At 33.5% G+C, this 21346-nt stretch overlaps 1 protein-coding gene across 1 annotated transcript; it reads right to left on the reverse strand.

Annotated features, from left to right (window-relative positions):
• Positions 1 to 1247: 1247 nt before the first annotated feature.
• Positions 1248 to 18363, reverse strand: LOC139488412 (uncharacterized). The gene is made up of 5 exons (XM_071273980.1): positions 18170 to 18363; positions 10510 to 10903; positions 9492 to 9549; positions 7641 to 7743; positions 1248 to 1823 (listed from the first exon to the last, which is right to left on the reverse strand). The coding sequence occupies exons 1-5, from the start codon at positions 18326 to 18328 to the stop codon at positions 1449 to 1451; spliced, it is 1089 nt and encodes a 362-aa protein (XP_071130081.1). The 5' UTR covers positions 18329 to 18363; the 3' UTR covers positions 1248 to 1448.
• Between the last annotated feature and the right edge of the window lie 2983 nt (positions 18364 to 21346).

The following is a 21346-nucleotide window of genomic DNA, read 5'->3' on the forward strand; positions in this document are numbered from 1 at the left end:
ACAATTAATTTCCTGGTTCAATAAATTCAAAATACATTATTGCCATTCATTATGAATAAATTTCTATCAAAAATAAGGCTCAAAGAAATTTTTATATTAACAATAACAACGTACACACATATTGGCGTATGAATACACAACGTCAGAGTGGGCGTGTCTTCATAAAAATTGACAACATGGAAAATAAAAGTAATACTTTTAACCAATCAGAAGACAGTAAATACACCGAATTTATTTATTATCATGTGTTGACAAATTAAAGTGGAAATGATTAGTACATGGCTATAACTATGTTTTGTTTAATGTAATTCGACGTTACTTAATTCACTGTAGTGACCGGTTAAGGACATTAAACGTTTTATCTGATTTCGTCTTTTCTATTTTATGTATATGACGAACTCGCGAAATCAAGAAATCAAGAAGTGAACCATATATATCGCGTTTGTGTGTTTTTATCTTCTCGTTTTTTGTGTTTTCGCCTTCACGTTTTCGACCAACAAATGAAAGGCGAATAGACAAAATCGAGAAATCGAGAAATAACCTTACCGACTATCATTATTACTAGTTACAACTTACTTCCAACGTGAATATTAGTGTTATTATCTTTGCCCCTGTTGTATAGATTCCACGTCGCCAGTTGGAAATGTCCGTTAAGAAAATTACGCTCAAAATAAAACAGAAGATCTCTCAAACCATGGAATCTCCTGCACAACCTTCTGGTTTCTAAATCTTGCACAAACAATCGAAAATTTGTTCGCACAACCCCTACTGGGAGGTATGCTATGGCCACAAGCTTTCGAATGCATCTTTTGAGGCTTCGACTTGTGCTATAAGGGCATCGAAGCCCCTCTTGATTTACATGTCTCCAAATGTGTTGACAGAAATGAAAAAAACAGCCCATGATGCGAGAATTTGGAAAGTCTGTACGCGCGGCAGTCATTATACCGGTTTCAAAATCAGACATTATATTAGTAGGGGCAAGTCGATTATTAGTTAAGCGAGTGTAGCGTCTCTTTAGATGCCCAAAAATGTTGCTATAATCAACCACGTGTGTGTCTGTCATTAACGCAAATACAAATGGAATTACTCTGTCCTTATAAAATCCATGAATGGTAAGGAATTGCTTATAAGGAATTGGTACTGCTTTTAATGTAGCGTCAATATAGATATCGTTACATTGAGGCAGCAACCATTTGATTTTCTGGGGGGGGCTATGGTTTTTTTTGGAAAAAATAGTTTGTTTCCAGTTTTTGGAGAAAAAAATAATTTGTTTTTGATTCTGAGAAAAAAAAATTGTTTGTTTCACTCCCAGCTGCCACTATATGTAATGCTAAAATTGAAAGAAAAAAATTGTTTTCGAGTTGTCGCGAAAAAAATAGATTGTTTTTCGCCGCAGGCGAAAAAAAAAGTTTGTACAGAAAAAAAAACCATAGCCCTCCCCCAGAAAATCAAATGGTTGCTGCCTGACCTAAACAGCTCAGAGCTTCTTCCGTGCAAAAAACAGCAATGCCGCATGCATTATCCAATTTACTCAGAAAGCGGTTCCCATTTACCGTTACTTTCCATTGTCCACGAATTTTAACGTCAATTATTGATGCTGGTATATCAGGAATGTGATTTCTTCTTCTTCGGTTAATTGAAGATCTCATATTTTTAAATGTAAGGATATTGAGCCTTTTTGCTGGAGGGATCTGATGGGCTACAGCATCATGTGTCTCCTGAATTGTTAATGTAGGTGAATCAGACACAGCAGTTGTCACTTGCCGTTTGATATCGGCATTCTGAATTAAATCTAGGACCTCTCGATGATTATGTTGACCGACCTAGGAAAAACATTTTGACAATAAAATTACGTTATTTTTGTTTTAAATTCTGGTTTATAGCAACATTATAATTTTCACAGTTAGTAAGATTTAAAAGCAATATATACAAATGGACATATATGTCATTGTCAGTGAATATAAAATTCATTTGTAGAAGCTTTTGAAACAGGACAAAAGTGAGGCTCGCCAAACTTTTCTCCTGTTTCGTAGCGAGTACAAACACATTTTTTATTTCCGACAATGTACATGTATTTTTTCATCTTGCACTACTTGTTCAAATCCAAATAGTGGCATCTTATTTTTCTAAGAAAACGACATAGCTCAAACACAGACAGCGTTATCATGAAAAATTGCATATACCCTTAGGATTATATCGTCCATGTGTTGCCTATATGGATGTGTATTTATGTGTTGATGGTTCGTATGTTTATCTTTGTGTCATTGCCCTATAATTAGTCTTTTTCTAAAGTTGATGGTGCATGAGTAGATTAGAATTTATTTTTTTTAGATGAATATCACCTTTCTTCATATAGATCTGATAGTTTCAGCGGTCCCGCTATTTGTCAATATATACTGACCGGCTTTAGAAACGCAACATTAGATTATTCTTTTCAATTTTCATTTTTAATTATGCATTTTTTTGTAAACAAACTTATGAATAGAAAGTTCTGTCATTACTTAAATGTTTGGAAAAAAAATGCAGTTCGAAAGTTGAATTGATTACGTCATTTTCGATGTTCAAATATTGTGGTATACACTGAAACCCTGGTTTTCCCCTTACCAATGAACGTGTCACCGTCAAAAGCAATGACTGCCTGTAACAAACGCCAAAATGATAGTCAGAAAGGTCAACCATTTCTGTTCGGCACGTTTTTGTTTCTGTTTTGCACCTTCTGATTTTGCCGTTGATCCACCCATTACAATGTGTTTTGTCAATTATGCGGTTTAAAATTTAAGGCTCTAAATGTTTTTCTGCAGTCGATTCTTTGCCAGTTCAGTTAATGGGAAACATTTATGGCATTAATCTGTGCAAAATTTCATTCATCAATTTGGTTAGCAGTTGACGTTCCGGCCGTAGATCTGTCTTACAAATGACGTTGTCTAATCAAATTCTATTGACGTTGCATTGTCACTACATGTTGATCTAGTCTTTGATGGTCTTCAACAAATCCAGTCTACCGGTATCATTGTCGGAAAGACAGTAAGACGAGTTTCTGACGTCAATTTTTTTGTGTTGCAGCACGTTCACGTTTTCCTGTTTGCAGAATTCTAATGAGTTGATTCAGCTTTTCATTCCTGAGTTTTGGCAATATGGAGATGCAACATTTTTTAAATGATTAAAGTGTGTCCACAGATTGAACGAACTGTTTCTCAAAGAAAAAAACCGGAAAAAATCTTTTATTGGCTCGAAATTTCTCTTTCTGAAATTTCGTGCGATCTAAAAAATCTGGTATGTTCAATAACCACAGGTAAGTCAGATGTTTATTTTTCGAAAGGAAAAGACATATGATGAGCATGAATAATAGTTGCATGAGGATCAAACATTATTTGGTGAAAAAAATCTACAAAATGAGTGTTGCGTTTTTAAAGCCAGTCAGTATATATTAAAGGATAGTCAAGATCAATAAAAATGTTGTTGGTAGTTTGTTTCCTTTTTTTCTTTTTCTTTGATGTGAAATTTGAGTATTTCTCAACAGGACTTCAAAAAACTTTTTTTGTCATTTATTTACATCATGTTTGCGTTCCACAAAATGTACCTACAAGTTCTAAATTTGATTTTTTTATTTTCTTGTCGTGACTGGATTTTATTGCTCTTATTGTGTTTGTAGCTATCTGGCTGCCTGTTGGCATACAGTCTCTGCTGCATTGGAGATCGTGAAGTGAGCTTTGGGTGTTGTTTTGTATATTTCACCATCTGGTGATTTGGAGATGTTTTCGTGCCATAAGTAATAGTTATATACCGAGGGAAAGGGGTGACTGGATAAGAAACCCCGTCGGCCGGAAGACGGAGGGGTTTCGTTTCAAGACACGTCGTATCCCAAGGTGTATAACTAGCTGACACCCCATTCTTAACTCAATATTGTTAACATTGATTATCATATGAAAAAAATACAATACCAAACCATGATTTATAAGATTTTTTTTTATTACACGAAACCCCACTAGTAACCTTTTTTAGTTATCTTCGTTCAAACTTTGACAAGTGGGTATATTTTACCAATGTCAAGGTTGTTTTGCATATTCTAATTAAATCCATGGTTTAATCTGGTTCAGCAGGTCAAGGTTGACCGTATCGTGTATTCCTTTTACAAACACAAAATACGTCATGCTCCTTGTATGCAGTTGTCAATATGAAAGGGTATGAGACGGACGACATTTTGTGAATTTGGTAGAAGAGACTAGAGATAAAGGCAATATTATAACCTAAAGTGCTTACGTGTTTCAGTTTAATAAAGGTAATCATAACTATATTTTTATCTTGCGGTTTTGTAGAAAAAAAAACCTTTTCTCGAGAATAGATAAACATTCATATTCGGACCTACAAAGGGATAAGTGTGTCTGCAATAGAAACCCGACTACCAGACACGCTCAATCTAATTAAAATATAGATCTCCGATTTTGTTAGTAACGTTGTATAAAGAAATCGGAGATCTATGTTTAAATTAGATTGAGACACGCTCAGTATACAAGATACAGATTTAATATTTCGTAAGTCTCTCTTTTTGGGTCAGGGGCTGATCCACCTCGGGGTTCCCAACTCAACAGAAAGGGTGTGGGTTCCAATACATTGATCTTTTAAATCGGGTCCAACCCGCGGAACCCCAAACCTGGGTCGGGGAAAACGAGGGGGTCCGAGAGTTAGATTCACCCTTTTTGAAATCAAAAAGATGAATGCTTTTAGAATAGAGACAAATGACTGGGATAAAAAAAAATCCGTTTCAGCAAAGGAGTAATTAAAGAATTATTTTTGTCTTCAAAAATAGATGCTTATTTTTTTTTCTTTCGCTATTGGAATTTCCTAAAAAAAAAAATTAATATCTTTTTTATTCTTCAATTTTTAGTGAACACTATAGTTACGATACTGTTGTCAGGTCATTAAAGATTGCATATTTTGGCGTTAATATTGATTCACTTATAGGGTCTTTGCATCGGAACTAAACACATTTATTCAAAAACCAGTTGTTGGCATGACACGAGTTATGTTCTTCTCATATATGTTATGATGGTATGATACTAAACCCGTAACGGGAAGGATTGTGCCTGATGTTCATATGATGAAATCATAATCTTTCAGTCAGTTTAATTGAAGTCTGGAGCTGGCATGTCAGTTAACTGCTAGAAGTCTGCTGTTATTTATGTATTATTGTCATTTTGTTTATTTTCTTTCGTTACATCTTCTCACATCAGACTCGGACTTCTCTTGAACTGAATTTTAATGTGCGTATTGTTATATATGCGTTTACTTTTCTACATTGGCTAGAGGTATCGGGGGAGGGTTGAGATCTCACAAACATGTTTAACCCCGCCGCATTTTTGCGCCTGTCCCAAGTCAGGAGCCTCTGGCCTTTGTTAGTCTTGTATTATTTTAATTTTAGTTTCTTGTGTACAATTTGGAAATTAGTATGGCGTTCATTATCACTGAACTAGTATATATTTGTTTAGGTTGCCAGTTGAAGGACGCCTCCGGGTGCGGGAATTTCTCGCTACATTGAAGACCTGTTGGTGACCTTCTGATGTTGTTTTTTTCTATGGTCGGGTTGTTGTCTCTTTGGCACATTCCCCATTTCCATTCTCAATGTTACTATTAGTATTTTTTTATGTTGATGTTTTTTTTTAGAGAATAATCAATTTCTATTGTTACGAATACCAATGGACTTTGTTTGCGAGATGTAGAAGCAGGGATTTCCAGAAACCCCGCTCGTCACAGCCTGTGGTCAAAATCTATTGTTATTCGTAACAATAGATCTATTCAATTACACCTGTTTCAAAAATAGAAACTATGAAGTATAACAATAGAACTGGGGTGTAACCCCATATCAGGTCTTTTTCATATTTCCAAAATAATATGATCCTATACGAAATACTCCGAACACTCCCAAAGATGATGAATGTTTTATCAATGAACTACAGAACACGTCAAACTCTTTTGTGTTTTAAAACTTGTCTTTTTCTTCCTTTATTAAAACCCTCGCCCATGTGCAATTGTTGGCGTGTATCTTATTTTCAATCGACAATTCCCAACTTCTCTGGTTTTGTTTTTATGCCCCACCTACGATAGTAGAGGGGCATTATGTTTTCGGTCTGTGCGTCCGTTCGTTCAGGTTAAAGTTTTTTGTCAAGATAGTTTTTGATGAAGTTGGAGTCCAATCAACCTCAAACTTAGTACACATGTTCCCTATGATATGATCTTTCTAATTTAATTGCCAAATTAGACTTTTGACCCCGATTTCACGGTCCACTGAACATAGAAAATAATAGTGCAAGTTTCAGGTTAAAGTTTTTGGTCAAGGTAGTTTTTGATGAAGTTGAAGTCCAATCAACTTCAGACTTAGTACACATGTTCCCTATGATATGATCTTTCTAATTTAATTGCCAAATTAGACTTTTGACCCCAATTTCACGGTCCACTGAACATAGAAAATAATAGTGCAAGTTTCAGGTTAAATTTTTGGTCAAGGTAGTTTTTGATGAAGTTGAAGTCCAATCAACTTCAAACTTAGTACACATGTTCCCTATGATATGATCTTTCTAATTGAATTGCCAAATTAGAGTTTTGACCCCAATTTCACGGTCTACTGAACATAGAAAATGATAATGCAAGTGGGGCATCCGTATACTATGGACATATTCTTGTTTAAATATAAGTCAGAAAGCTTGTGAACGGGGTAAAAACATTCACATTTCTTCCACCCGACTGCAGTTATTATAAAAGAGGCATATTTTTTGTAGGTTTTAAAATAAGATCGGGATATAAAATCGGTACCCCTACATCTAAAAGCAATGTGAATATTGTGATTTTATATACAATCATGGACATGCATCAGCCCGCAATGGTACGTTGTATCTAAGGGTTCCTGAATGATTTAAATGATACAGTTAGCCTAAATTTTCTGTTCATTAAAGAAGATCTTTAATGAATTACAACTCCTGCAGTCAAACTTAGCATGGTCTGATTTGAACTTTCGATTTTTAGGATTTCAGATTTTTCATAGTTATGGGTATTCAGACTTTTGGTTTTGAGCTTACCGAATGAAACATGTGTTTCAGTTCTTGGCATGAATTATATCATTTTGTTTTATGACAGATGCAAGAAATATACACCAGTTTAATTTTACAGGTACTAGTATTACATGTATATGCAAATTAAGGTAATTTGATTCGTACTTAAATAGATGCACTTTGCTGGAGGTAAAAGATAACGATGACCATCCGCTCAAAATTAAATCTCTTTGTTTTTAATTACAAGTTTGCATGTGCGAGATAAACCTTGCTTGAGTTGCATTTATTTAACCCCCGCCATTACCAGCTGATACAAATTTTATTTTTTTTTACAAAAAATTGAAAATGATCTGTTCTTTATTCAAATGAATGTAATATGTTTGTTCATGAAAAATAAGATTACATTTTATGGTCCCTCTAATGTCAGATTAATTATTTCAAATAAAAATCGAAGATCTTAATATGCAGCAATATTTCATTAATACCAATACGCATGCATGTGTGTCTAATTTAACTTATTAACAATACGCTTGCCTTTTCCATACCCATCGATCAAATAAAATTAATTTTGTAGACAGCAAATAACCTTTAGCTTACCAATTTTAGGAATATCTTCGAACAAAGCAGTAAAATAGGAACTGAAATTGCTACTATAATTATTGTTCGGTTGAACCGGGACACCACGTGCACCTTTCTGCAACTAGAATGATATTCATAATTGATTAAGAAATAAAGTAACATTGTATTGGGTTTAAATGTAAAAACAAATATTTCGGTTGTTCCACTTTTCTGTGGAAAGACCTTTAATTGTATTTGCATTTGTCCTGATAATTAGGAAAGCCATTAATTTTGTTCTGATAATTAGGTCTTTCCACTTTTCTGTGAAAAGACCTGTTTATTTTGTTTTGATTATTTTTAGAAATCATTGATGCAAGCTATACTTTATTGTAGTTTTAACATTGGTAGGCATTAAATTCGTGATTGTTTTTGCCCGTGCGATAGTGAGGGCTGAAATAACACGAATATAAAGCCAACCCATGTTAAAACTAAAATAAATTATAGCTTGCAACAATTATTTCGGTTCTAATTAGATCAATTAAGGTAATTTCTATGTCAGATGTGTATAAGTGTAGAGCCATTGTGTAGGCACTTCCATGAGCCTCCCTTTTTGTTTGTAAAGAAGCAAACGACTGGCAATGTGATTTTTAGGGGGAGGAGTGTTGAACAACCAGCATGAACGGTTGTCGTATGTAGGTCAAATATGTCAATTTCCAACAATTGCTCACAAGGAAGCTATTAAACCAAGAGTTCCAAATGGTGAAGTTGAAATCATCCCTTCGTAAATTTTACGGACGCCATCACGAGTTGGTTGACCGTTATTGAATAACTGTTTCACAAATGATATCGGATATGTTCCTTACGTCGTAACTACAATCCCCTTCCCTTTCATGAATGTGACCTACCGAATTTGACTATTTACCGGATTTGTTATCACATAAGCAACACGACGGGTGCCATATGTGGAGCCTGATCTGCTTACCCTTCGTGAGCACCTGAGATCACCCCTAGTTTTTGGTGGGGTTCGTGTTGTTTATTCTTTAGTTTTCTATGTTGTGTCATGTATACTATTGTTTGTCTGTTTGTCTTTTTCATTTTTAGCCATGACGTTGTCAGTTTATTTTCGATTTATGAGTTTGACTGTCCCTTTGGTATCTTTCGTCCCTCTCTTCCAAATGCAACACATTACAGTTATAATAAATGAATTAGTAACAATATGTGCATCATTTAAGAGTTTTGAAGTGTTTTAGATTATTTGCAGATGATATCGAACGTTTGTTGCGCTTTTGTGATTGACACTGTTTAGGCGAAGACTTTATATTGTAAGAGTTAATCTCCTCAACATTAAGATCGCATTTGAAATTTTTCTTTCTTGATTTTTTCATATTGTTTTGCTTGATTTTATTAATCAATTAAAGACGGATTATGCTTACACATATATAAAAAAAAATCGTTGTATTTGAAATTGCAACCTAGTATTACCCCTTCGTATGTATACACTTCCATGTCAATTTTAGTGACCCATATCACATAGTTGGTCCTTGCAAAACAAAGGATGTAGAACATTTGTTCAAACAGGAACATTTGACAATGTTTATAACAAAGTCTTCAAGGGAGCGTGTGTTAGGCGAAATAAATATGCATTGACAAATGACGTGTCTTATTTAACAAATTTAGCCTATAACCGTATCATATACTTTTGGTGTAACCGTGCCTCTGTAAACTTACACTTTTATATTTGGATTTTTTTACAACCTTTGTATACCAAGCTGTATTGAGAAACGTAAGGATGCATTGAAATCGTCGTTTCTACATGCACTTAATGTTTCTATTGGAAATCAATATCTTCGTCAATTAAATCTTAATTTATTTTTTTAAGTTTCGATGTACCTGCTTAAAAAGTGTGATGGTAGGTCCAGCAAAAACACCCAAACTTGCATGAAGAAATCTGAAATTACAAAAATAAACCTGATTATTAAAAATGTTTAACGTGTAAGATTTATAGTGCAGGAGATTCACTCATACATTTTTATTTTGTTATGTCGGAATTGATATCATGCACCCCTTTTGGGGGTATCTTATATCATTTAGCAAATGTTTGTTTCGAGTTTATTACATTAACGTTACCCAATAATCGGAAAAAATCGAAAAAATGTATAATAGTTTTTAGGAGATTATTACATGTAAAAATATCCCATATAAATTCTTGTCAATCTGTTAACACCTTCCAATTCTTATCCACTCATGTAAAATTCAGATGTGTTCGGTAATCAGATAAAGGTTTTTCATCCAGTGTTAGGAAATTAATATTCTGTAATGCGCAATGTACTTGTATACACTTCTTGTGATATACAAAAAAAAAAACTTGGCGCATTGCTTTGTTAGTTTAAGATATTTCATAATTAACCTAATATAGTTTCGTTAAGAATCATAGCAGCATTACAATAGACCACGTTTGAGTTATGTCCTTTATCGTAAAAGGTTCGTCAATTATGCGCGCCCGTATCCCTGCATTATAAAAGCGTTTTCGTGATTGTCATTATACAGAATAAACTAGAGATGTATTAGTTCCGTAGGTACTTATTCATAATTCACTACAGCATATAGCAGTGCTGATTGTCAGTAATAAAGTTTTAATTTGCCGAAAAAATCGTGTAATATAGCACACTTTTTTTTCAACCACTTGCTCAACATGAGAAGGATGTGACGACACACCTAAACGCACGAATGATGATCACTAAAACCAAAGTGTTTGACGGAAATACAACGAACTCAAAAGTTGTCTATTACGATGTGCATTCCATTACAGCAGTTTTTGATGTGGTTTCAGATGAGAGCAGTGTTTGCACTTCTATGGTTTTTGAGGGATTAACTACTATTTGCAGCTAACAGAAACACAGCCACATACCTACAGTCTCGTTCAGCATTATACATATTAAGCAACCTTGAAAAGATTCATAACGATTTCTTTTGCAACCGTCTGTATAGCCTGTTGATTTTAAGAAGATTAGACTTGAATGTACAGCAACAGGCAAACATTTAACTGTAGCAAGAACATTCCAAAATATCCTACATAGACAGTCCAATATAGGTTTTACATAATTTGATAACATTGTTTTGATAGTTTCCTCCTTATCATAATGTCTCTCTTTTGAGCATACGGGTATATTCCATTCATATTCCTCTCTTTCAATACCAAAATATGGGTTTTGTTTTTCGTATGTGCCCCGTCTAGCGTCGTCGAGAAGGATTGTACGTGCTTCAGTTAATTTGATAAATTTTTCAGTAGCAAACTCATCGCACTGGAAAAAAAAGCAGTAGTTACAATTGTATTGTTTGAATATTATACGCATCGTTGTACTTTTAAAAATTGTAGCATAAAATTTTCATTAACTTTCATATGTATAGACCACATTTAAGTAGTATGAAACTTGAAATTTAAAAAAAATTATGTATATGTTTTTTATAACTAAATGGCTAGTTTTTATTATAAAGCTGATGTACATATATTTTTTTCTCAAAATTCTATAATTTGTCCCAATCTAGAAGAAATTTACTTATTTTTAATTGTTCGCTTCCAGTAAACAATTCGCCGATATGTTTAACGTATGCAGTTAACTCAGCTTAACCTTTCTCGTAAAAATCCAGTGATTGCAATACACATGGACCTTTCATTGAAATAAAATATTATCTTATTGTATATGTTATACACGTGCTCAATACTCATGCTTCTTTGAAGGTGATAATCGGTAAATTCGGATTCAAAACACGACAATTTTAAAATTAGCTGCCATTTTTTCACATCATATCAGACCGAGAGAAAAGATATTTGACAGAAGACTAAGTTTGTATATGCATTGGTTCAAGAATTGGACAAACATTTTTTTTCACCAATCACTGAGTCTCGTTTTATATGACTTTAAAGGTGTCGACAACACCTTTATTATTAAATATACAGTCATTATATAATATCAAAATTTTTAGCATATAGAAAGAATCAGGTAGAGTGGATGAGGGGATGAGGAGATTTGTGTTATATGTATATGAAAATGTAAAAAAAAACGACCTATCGGATTAAAACAAATCAAAAACTCTCAGATGAAAAGTCTCAGTTCATAACAGATGGATGGGATAGTTGCTGTACAGGTGAACCTATAAGTTCGAACGGTAAGATCATTTTTTTTTTTTACCTTTTTCATAGCATGTAAAACGTGCGTTATATTTTTCTTTATCTCTAATATGAAATCAAATTGAAAGATCGTCTTTAATTTACTAAGTATTCAATTTGTGACAAAAATGCATTTAATTATACTATTGTATTTGTATTTTATTGCTGAATTGTAATCTATAATAAATTACTCGTTTGAACAATGCGTTAACGGAAAATCACCCTTTTATCCTTGGTTGTTATGAGACGCGTTAATTGTTGCTATGGTGCTCTCTTCGAGGTCCACGCTCTTGGTATATAAAGACACCTATTCATTGTGCGAGTTCGCTCATTTGTTATTTGGCTGTTGATGGTCAAGCATCGGAAAGTAAATACTAGCAGATTTAGAATTGAGAAGTTTAATAGTAAACCTAGTTCGAGTTGAAAGCTTGTGGTTTCGAGACAAGCAGTTTATAAGTCTTTACGATTGTTGCAAGCTACCGGGTTGTTCTGAAACTGTAATTTTCCTCGGGAATGGTCGCAATTCTCGAACAGGTGGCTTGTAATAGTCTGGTGACTTTTGTGCTTTGAAGACTTAAGTATTTTACGATTGTTAGAAGCTACCGGGTTGTTCTGAAATTATAATTTCCCTCGGGATTGGTCGGTCTCTCGAACAGGTGGTTTGTAATAGTCTGGTGACTTTGGTGCTTTGAAGACTAAGTATTTTACGATTGTTAGAAGTTAGACTACTTTTTGATACAAAGTTGATTGTGTAATATTGCTGTTTCTTTAATAAGTTTTAAAGTTTAAATGTTGGTCTCGTATATACGTAGTTTTTAGTAAATCCTCCAAGTTATAGTTAGGTTTTGAGTTAAAGGATTGATATTGGAATATCTCAGATTCTGTGAAAATGGATACAAACAGATAGTTTATGAGCCAAACACGTTAGATATAGATTCTTACATTGATACCAGTGGATTATCGAATTTATCCTATCGAGATAGTGAAATTGTCGATTTTAAAATCCGAGCCGCCTGGGCCCTTATGGCCCTTAAAATCATCCAATGATCTTTTGAGATCAACAGCAACCACACGTTGATTGAATTTTTTTTATACAATGGGTTCGGAAAGGGATAAATTTTCATAGAATTAGATAAAGTATTATATTACATGTGCTGTTTATATGTTATTAGTTGCATGGTGTGTTAGTTTTAGTGACCTAATACGATATATATTTATACAACTCGTCTAAACATCAACCCAACAATGTAAGATCTGTAAATTTGCTTTCGCAAATTTTTGGTTCTTCCCTCGCCGGGATTCGAACCATATATATATATATATATAAGTCTGAAAATTACTCCAAACAGTGTTAGAGTTAGATTTTCTACTGACAATTTTTTGTTCGTCCCTCAGCGGGATTCGAACTCACACCTTTAATACACTACAGCACCAATCGCTTAGCCTCAGCGCTCTAGACCACTCGACCACATCCACTATATAAAAACATAACTTCAATAGTCGTAGTGTTACCTTGTCACGGAAGGATAATCTAGAGATAGACATGAGACACGTGTTTTTAAGCGTGTGTAGATGTTATATTATCATTTTTATACACAATGTATTTTTCATTTGTCTGTAATCTATATATATCTATATATAAAATGACTGAATAAATAGTCAACGATCAATCTTACAGGGCGATGGATCATGTAATATGATTCTGTACACTACAAAATATAATATATAACAAGTCAAAAAGGGTACAACACCACCATTAAATAACTATAAAAAGAACAAATATTTGATATTTCGGATAACAGATATCCTTCTTCAATAATTGCACGATGTCAAATGAATCATGTCAAAATATTCAAACTGAGAAACTTTTTCTAAATCTCGAAATTTATACAATTTAAGAGAACACCACAGACGACAAATGCCCTACCGTTGTCAAATTTGAAATATTTTACAAACTTGGATCGGTTAGGACATTTTTGATTTATTTTTTTTGTTTGAGGACTGCCCTCAATGCAGTTATAACATATAAACTGTCACAACCTTTGGAAATTTATATATAATTAGAGTTGTGCCAGTTCACATCGAAAATAACTATTTTCATTTGGCATTTCTTTGTAATCTTTGCGCCGTGTTTGGAAATTTTAAAATTGTATCAGCGTCTGTGGTGTTCTCTTAAATTGTATAAATTTCGAGATTTAGAAAAAGTTTCTCAGTTTGAATATTTTGACATGATTCATTTGACATCGTGTAATTATTGAAGAAGGATATCTGTTATCCAAAATATCTAATATTTGTTCATTTTGTAGTTATTTAATGGTGGTGTTGTACCCTTTTTGATATATATAAACAAGTCTAAATTGAAAACTACGTTCAAACCTATGATTGCGTTGGATAAAAACCGCAATTTTCATACGTACATGCATGTAAAACAAATTTCGTTGTAGAAGGGTCTAAATACAACACAAACAACATTTTCCAAAAGACCAAAAAAGTGAAGAGGCATATTTAAATAAAACGCATTTGACTAACAGGTCGAACAACTGATGTTCTTTAACCCTGCTGACTGCCATTGGCGATAGCCAAATAAAATTGATCACGAGATGTAACAAAATGGATCTTAATATAAATTTAATACTAAACTGAAAACAATAAACTTGTGGTCAAGATGTTATGCCACAAACACAAGGTGTCAATATTTTTTTTGTACACCAGATCTAGATTTCGACAATATATGTCTCTTCAGTGATGTTAGGGATCGAAACGGTAATTGAAAGGCCATATAATTTACCCTTAATTTAAGATAGACTCTTGAATTTTAAGAGTCAATATAGGATGAACGGATCATATAAACCGGAGGGAAAATTTGATACAAGCCCAGACGAATAAATATCAACAATTCTAAATTGAAAACTACGTTCAAACCTATGATTGCGTTGGATAAAAACCGCAATTTTTATACGTGTGCATGAACGGCGAGGGAAGAACAAAAACGTTTGCGAAAGCAAATTTACAAATCTAACATTGTTGGGTTGATGTTTAGACGAGTTGTCGTCTAAACATCAACTCATATACAACTCGTCTAAAGATCAACCCAACAATGTTAGATCTGTAAAGGAGTAGGTTCAGTAAGACCCCTTTTTGGCCCCAAAATATAGGTGTTTTACAAAATTGTTAAAATGTAAACCTTTAGTTATTTATTGGACAGTAGAATGCTTCTGCTACATAAATATGGGTGTTTTTAAAAATACAATGAACATATATCCGGTACTTGCACCATTAAGTCATGCTAAATTACTGAAATCCTCATAATTCTAGCATTTTAGTTAAATTTTAGACGGTTTTCGTGTAAAACGAAAGTGGCCGCATTCGTGTTCATCCTTAATATTGAAATGTAAGTTGTATTTTATGATAATACATAACATATATAAAGGTTGAGGATGAACACGGATGCGGCCACTTTCATTTTTACCAAAAACCATCTGAAAAGTGACATTTTTCGGCATATTAGGTCGATTATTCATATTTGAGCTTGAATCGGATCGTTTTTATTGACTAAATCTGTTAAAATCTTTCACATAAACTAATTAATTCAAATAAAATAGACACTTAAGTGTTTAAAAAGTGGTCAAAATCTTTCGTTAGATGAACCTGAAATTTGAGGCCAAAATCGGTCCTTACCGGACCTACTCCTTTGCTTTCGCAATTTGTTTGTTCTTCCCTCGCCGGGATTCGAACCCATGCTACTGAGATATCGTGACACCAAATCGCCTGCACTGTAGCCGTCCCGCTAGACCACACGACCACCTAGGCTTCAAAATGAAGCTTTCGATGGCCGGGTGTTACCTTTCCACGTCAGTTTTAATCTAGCGTCGTACTACAGTACATGATATATAAGGCATGGAGATGTTATTAATACAGATCAGCTAAATATATTGTAACAAACCTAGGGTTACTATAAAACTGTTTAACTCATTGGCTCGTTCAGGAGGAGTGGAATCATTGCTTAACTCAACAGCAGCGTGAAGAAACACTTAAGATTTGTAAAACATAACAATAGTATTTATTTCAGTCGTATTTTGACTCAGTTCTTCTTTAATATGATAAACATCAAATACACATTCATCTTTCAACAAATAAAACAATAAATCGGGTGGTCAATATAAATTGTAGTTGACAGGTCAAAGACTTGATTTAGATTGACATGTTGTTCTCCAGGCTCCTATTTATGTCTTTTGGCACTAACTATGACGTAAGAGTAAACGTCCAATCGTCCAATCAAAAGCAACGTTTCTTACATCTTTTGGCTTGAAAAGTTCAAGAAGACAATCAGATTTCCTTATTATTAAATAAAGACTCGTTATTGAGTTGTCCTTATTTTGTCCTTCTTGTCCGAATTATATTTAAAAGCAAATAAAACTAAAAGGACATTTCTATATAATGCTATAATTAAACGGACTGTAAATTCCTTTCTCACTACGGCGTATGAACTTATGTGTAATTTACCTAACCTTTCGCATTAGATATAATGCTTAAATGAGATTAATGAAAATCCTGTTCTATCATCAATAAACACAATATTAATGAAAAGGGAGGCACAAACATAATAAATACGCAAATTTATATGCATTGATAAAGTGTTAACTTAAACAAATAATAATATGAGATCGCAAAGTGAAAGTACAGAACGGCATAATGGCAGATGTAAACAAGTTGAATCTCACGACAATATTTGTCAAAATAAATCACTATATATATGACGGGATAATCAAAGTATTTCATAGGTAAACATTACCAAGATATACATATAAAACTGGCCCTTATCGCTTGCAAAGTACAAATAGTTTAAACTCATGAGTATGAAAGTCGATGCATTTATCAGTGTTTGTGCACTCCCGAGAAGTTGACCACCCGGCAATATTCAAATAAATGTATGTCATATACAATAAATAATACGTTAAATAATAACAATAATAAGTCCAGATTTGTCACAATATATACAACTCGTCTAAACATCAACCCAACAATGTGACCTGTGAATTTGCTTTCGCAAATTTTTTGTACTTCCCTCGCCGGGAGTCGAACCCATGCTACTGATATATATATATATACATGTATATACGTATTACTATATGAAATGACTGAATAAATAGTCAACGATCAATCTTACAGGGCGATGGATCATGTAATATGATTCTGTACACTACAAAATATAATATATAACAAGTCAAAAAGGGTACAACATCACCATATAAAATACACAAATATTAGATATTTCGGATAACAGATATCCTTCTTCGGTAATTGCACAATGACAAATGAATCATGTCAATTCAAATTGAAACTCTATCAAAATCTTGATTTATACAATTCAAACGAACGCTGGAACAATTTTAAAATTTCCAAACACACCGCAAAGACTACAGAAATATGCCAAAAATAAAAATAGTTATTTACGATGTTAAATGGCACAACTCTAGATTTCCAAAGGTTGTGACAGTTGAGATGTTATAAAAAGTAAAATCACAAAAACACTGAACTCAGAGGAAAATCAACTCGAAAATCAAAACTGCATTGAGGGCAGTCCTCAAACAAAAAAATCAAAAATGTCCTAACCGATCAAGGATGGTATAAATTAGACAACGGTAGGGCAATTACAACAGAAACTACATATTTAAGCCTCCCAAACGAATATCAGTATAATACTGATTGAAAAAATAAGTATTGTATAATGAGGTAAAATAATTGAACGTGGCAACGTACTTATACATCATCCTGAATCAATGAAAACCTATAATTTAAACTGTTATTTTAAAAATAATTTCGAACTGTAAAGCCAGTACTAAATCCGGCGTTGTTTGAAACAGGTAGTCACAGGAAAATGAGGGACTCGTTCTATGTTTTTTCATTTATACCCTCTGGGGAGACTGCCCGTAACTTTCTTATCCAAAATCTTTCCCGAGCGACTCTGTCGACCTTCGACCAACCCTCGTTGTGGTCTGTGATCGTGATGGTAAGGTTTTTGAGATCAGCTTGTGTGTGTCCAGGTGATCTCAAATGACGACTTACGGGTAGGTCGGGCTTGCAAGTGTAGTCACTTCGATGACCATTCATGCGTTTGTTAAATGGCTGCTCTGTCTCGCCAACATACTGCATGCCACATCGACATTGAAGGAGGTATACAACATTCTGGGTTTTGCAAGTTACATTGCAATATATAGTGTACACAGACCCAGTCGAGTGGCAAGTGAATGTTTGAGTATTCAGTATTTGTTGACAAGTCAGGCAACGTCTGTTACCACAAGACTTGCACCAAATTGTATTACTATATGTATACCATTGCGATGTTCAACTATCAAAGACAAGAGGTTAACAATAGTTAAAAAAAAAAGCAGTATCATACCTGGTTCTTATCTGGATGTAATCTTATCGAGATTGCATTATATGCCGATCTGATTTCACGTTTACTAGCCATTCTTGTTATTCCCAATACTTTGAAATAATTTTCTTCTCCATGACCTTTTAAAACAAGAACAAACAGAATTAAAATGAAGATAAACATATTGCCTGCCTTGTATTGGTATAATTTACTCTTTAGAAATCTCAACCGCGTGTTCATATGAAGTGGATTTAAATTTAGATCTTTTCCAAATCGAAAGTGAAAATAAAACATCTGTACAGCAAAGATTCAAGTATGTAAACTATTAGTCAAACCTCAAAATATGTAAGATGCCAATTGAAATCTTATGATTCCTATGTTTTTGGATAAAAAAAGAAAGAATCAAGTTTTTCTTTTTCTTTTTAAAGAGATGTAGGGCCTTCCAGTCTTCTTTCTTAAGAACAGAGCTATGTTTTGCCATTACAAAAACATATCTGAACTTCAGTTTCAGAATGTTTGTGATTGGAATTATATTGCTACATTGCAAACGAGAGCAGCGCACGTGTCTACTACAAAGACTAGTGTCCATCAATATTGTAAAACATAATATGTGTTTAAATGACGTTTCGTTTTTTCCAAAATGATTATAATTGCTAATTATATCACAACTCAAATCTAAATATCAATTAGTTATAAGTTTAAAGTATAGTTATCAGTGCATAACATTTTTTATTCTCAATGTATATATCTCAATGAATTTCAATAACCTGAATAATTATGTATACAACGATAATTGTATGCTCTATCAAAAGAACAGGCAAAATTAGATGCTAGTATAAGGAGTCTGTGTCGCTCACCTTGGTTTGAATATCAAAAAAGGACACTCTCAATCCTTGTAGATGACAAAAGACTTCATGATAAAAATCTCTATTTTGTTGATCTTGTATTACTGGCCTTTTAGTCTGTTTAGTTTCTTTCTATCTTCTTTAGTTTTGTTTGCTCAAAACACAAAAGCGGGTAAAATAAAATCCCCATTTAAGGTCAATCACTCATAAATGTCATATGAAGAGTTGCAATCTACTAACTATATCGGCAAACTTTTACTTTATCATAGAATATAATAGAGTTGCCTTGCTGATAATGTTTGTGATTTAAAGTGTCTATTTGCCTATTATAATTTAATTTAAGGCATAACTGGAAAAAAAATGTTTCTCTCTTAAATTTTTCTTGTTACAGGCAAAAATGTAAAAAAAAACCGGTTGTCATTTTAGGCAATGTATAGTGATCATTTAAGAATTTGTCTACTTTGACGTTCATGGACAAATGGTGGAGCTCATTAATTTGAACATTTTGCTCCCTTCAGATTTTTTCTTTTTATAAACGTTACGGTACAAAAAATAATAATCACAAATTGCATTGTTCTGTTTTAAACCGTGTTGGCCATTTTGGTTAGTAGACGGAGTCATCTGACACATTTTAACTAGAAACCCTGATGATGAAAGTTTACTTATGTGTCTCAGTTGTTTCAGAGGAGAAGATAAAATAGACTGTTGCCCCCAATTGCTATAGGTAAATTTAAAAGGAAGGAAAATATCTTATCGAAACTGCTTTGATAATCCCTTGCTGAAATAATTACTAATTTTTCTTAACGTCTAAAGCAGTTTTGTTTTTATTATTTTTTTGTTGTAGTGTCGTCATCTTTCAAATTGATTTTAACGTTTCAAACTAACGTTGTGTTGTAAAAACAAGGCCGGTACCGTGGTTTTATGATATTTCGAGCTGTTTCACATTTTGTTACCGTGGGCATTATGTCTTTAAATAAGGAGATGTTGTATAGATATGTGATTCCCAATTACCTCCTAAATTTCAAATGAGGTGGATGTTAGCAGTTATTAGCAACCGCCTTCATCAAGAAAAACTCCTATACATGGTAAGTGATTTGCGCCTTGTCGGAGGTCTTTATGTAAGCTGTGATTTTCACATCTTTTAATTTCCCTTTGTCATTGATATACCTCGATAGTTGTATCACTAGCCATCATTCTACTTTTTACAATAAAACCAGATGCTCTGCAGGGCGCAGCCTAATACGACCACAGAGGTCGAACCCTGAACAGTTCTGTCAAGTATGGACACAACATTCAAGCTTGATACAGCTCTGAATTTGGATTGTAATTAAATAGTTAACACAGCATAGGTTTCTGACACAGAATGAATGTGGTCTAATGAACTTAGAAAAATTAAGTTTACATATTATGATCCAACATCCAAAATCTGAAAATATGGCCATGGATTAATTCAGCATATCAAAGAATCCAAAGAATTCAATTTTTGATCAAATCAAACAAAGTTTAATTTTTGACCCTTTTGACCTCAATGTGGACCAATTTGACAACCGGGCCCATATATCAAAAATCTTAACACATAGTAAGGTTTAGAATAATAAACAACCCCGTATATTCAATTTTTGTTGAACACAAACAAGTTAAATGTTGCACCCCAATTTGGACCATCTTGAAAACTGGGCCCATAATCAAAAATCTAAATACATGTTTAGATTCAGCATATCAATTAACACCAAGAAATATTTTTTGTTTAAATCAAACTAAGTTTTATTTTGGACCCTTTGGATCATAATGAGGACCAATTTGAAAACAGGACCCAAAATTAAAAATCTAAATACACGGTTAGATTCGGCATATTTAAGAACCTCAATAATTCAATTTTTCATGAAATCAAACAAAGTTTAGTTTTGGACCCTTTGAACCTCATGTGGACCACTTTAAACGAAGACCAAATTCCAAAAATTTAATACACGGTTAGATTCAGCATATTTAAGAACACCATGAATTCAAGAATAAAACATCATTGAAATTGGTCAAGAAATAAGCAATTTAAACAAAGTATTAGAAAAGTATTGCTTTGGCCCTTTTTGGTGGCCCCTAATTCCTAAACAGTTTGGGCCATAACCCCTAAAATCAATTTCAACCTTTCTTTTTTGAAATGGAAACTTGTGGTTCAATTTCAGAAAGATCCATACACAAACACACAAGTTATTGTCTCAAAACTAGAAAAAATACTTGTTTTTGTCCCTTTTTGACCCCTTGTTCCTAAACTATTGGGACCAACACCCCTTAAATCAATCCCAACCTTTCTTTAGTGGTGTTAAAGCTAATGTTAAAATGTTATTGATTTCTATTCACT

Source organism: Mytilus edulis, chromosome 9 (genome assembly GCF_963676685.1).
Source record: "Mytilus edulis chromosome 9, xbMytEdul2.2, whole genome shotgun sequence".
Lineage (NCBI taxonomy): Eukaryota > Metazoa > Mollusca > Bivalvia > Mytilida > Mytilidae > Mytilus > Mytilus edulis.

Excerpts from the sequence above, each read along its gene's own strand:
- LOC139488412 (XM_071273980.1), bottom strand. The coding sequence starts at position 18,328 with ATGTTTATCTTCATTTTAATTCTGTTTGTTCTTGTTTTAAAAGGTCAT. Across the intron at positions 9,550-10,509 it reads AATGCTGAACGAGACTGTAG|ATTTCTTCATGCAAGTTTGG; the intron begins GTATGTGGCTGT and ends TTGTAATTTCAG. Across the intron at positions 1,824-7,640 it reads CGAAGATATTCCTAAAATTG|GTCGGTCAACATAATCATCG; the intron begins GTAAGCTAAAGG and ends TGTTTTTCCTAG.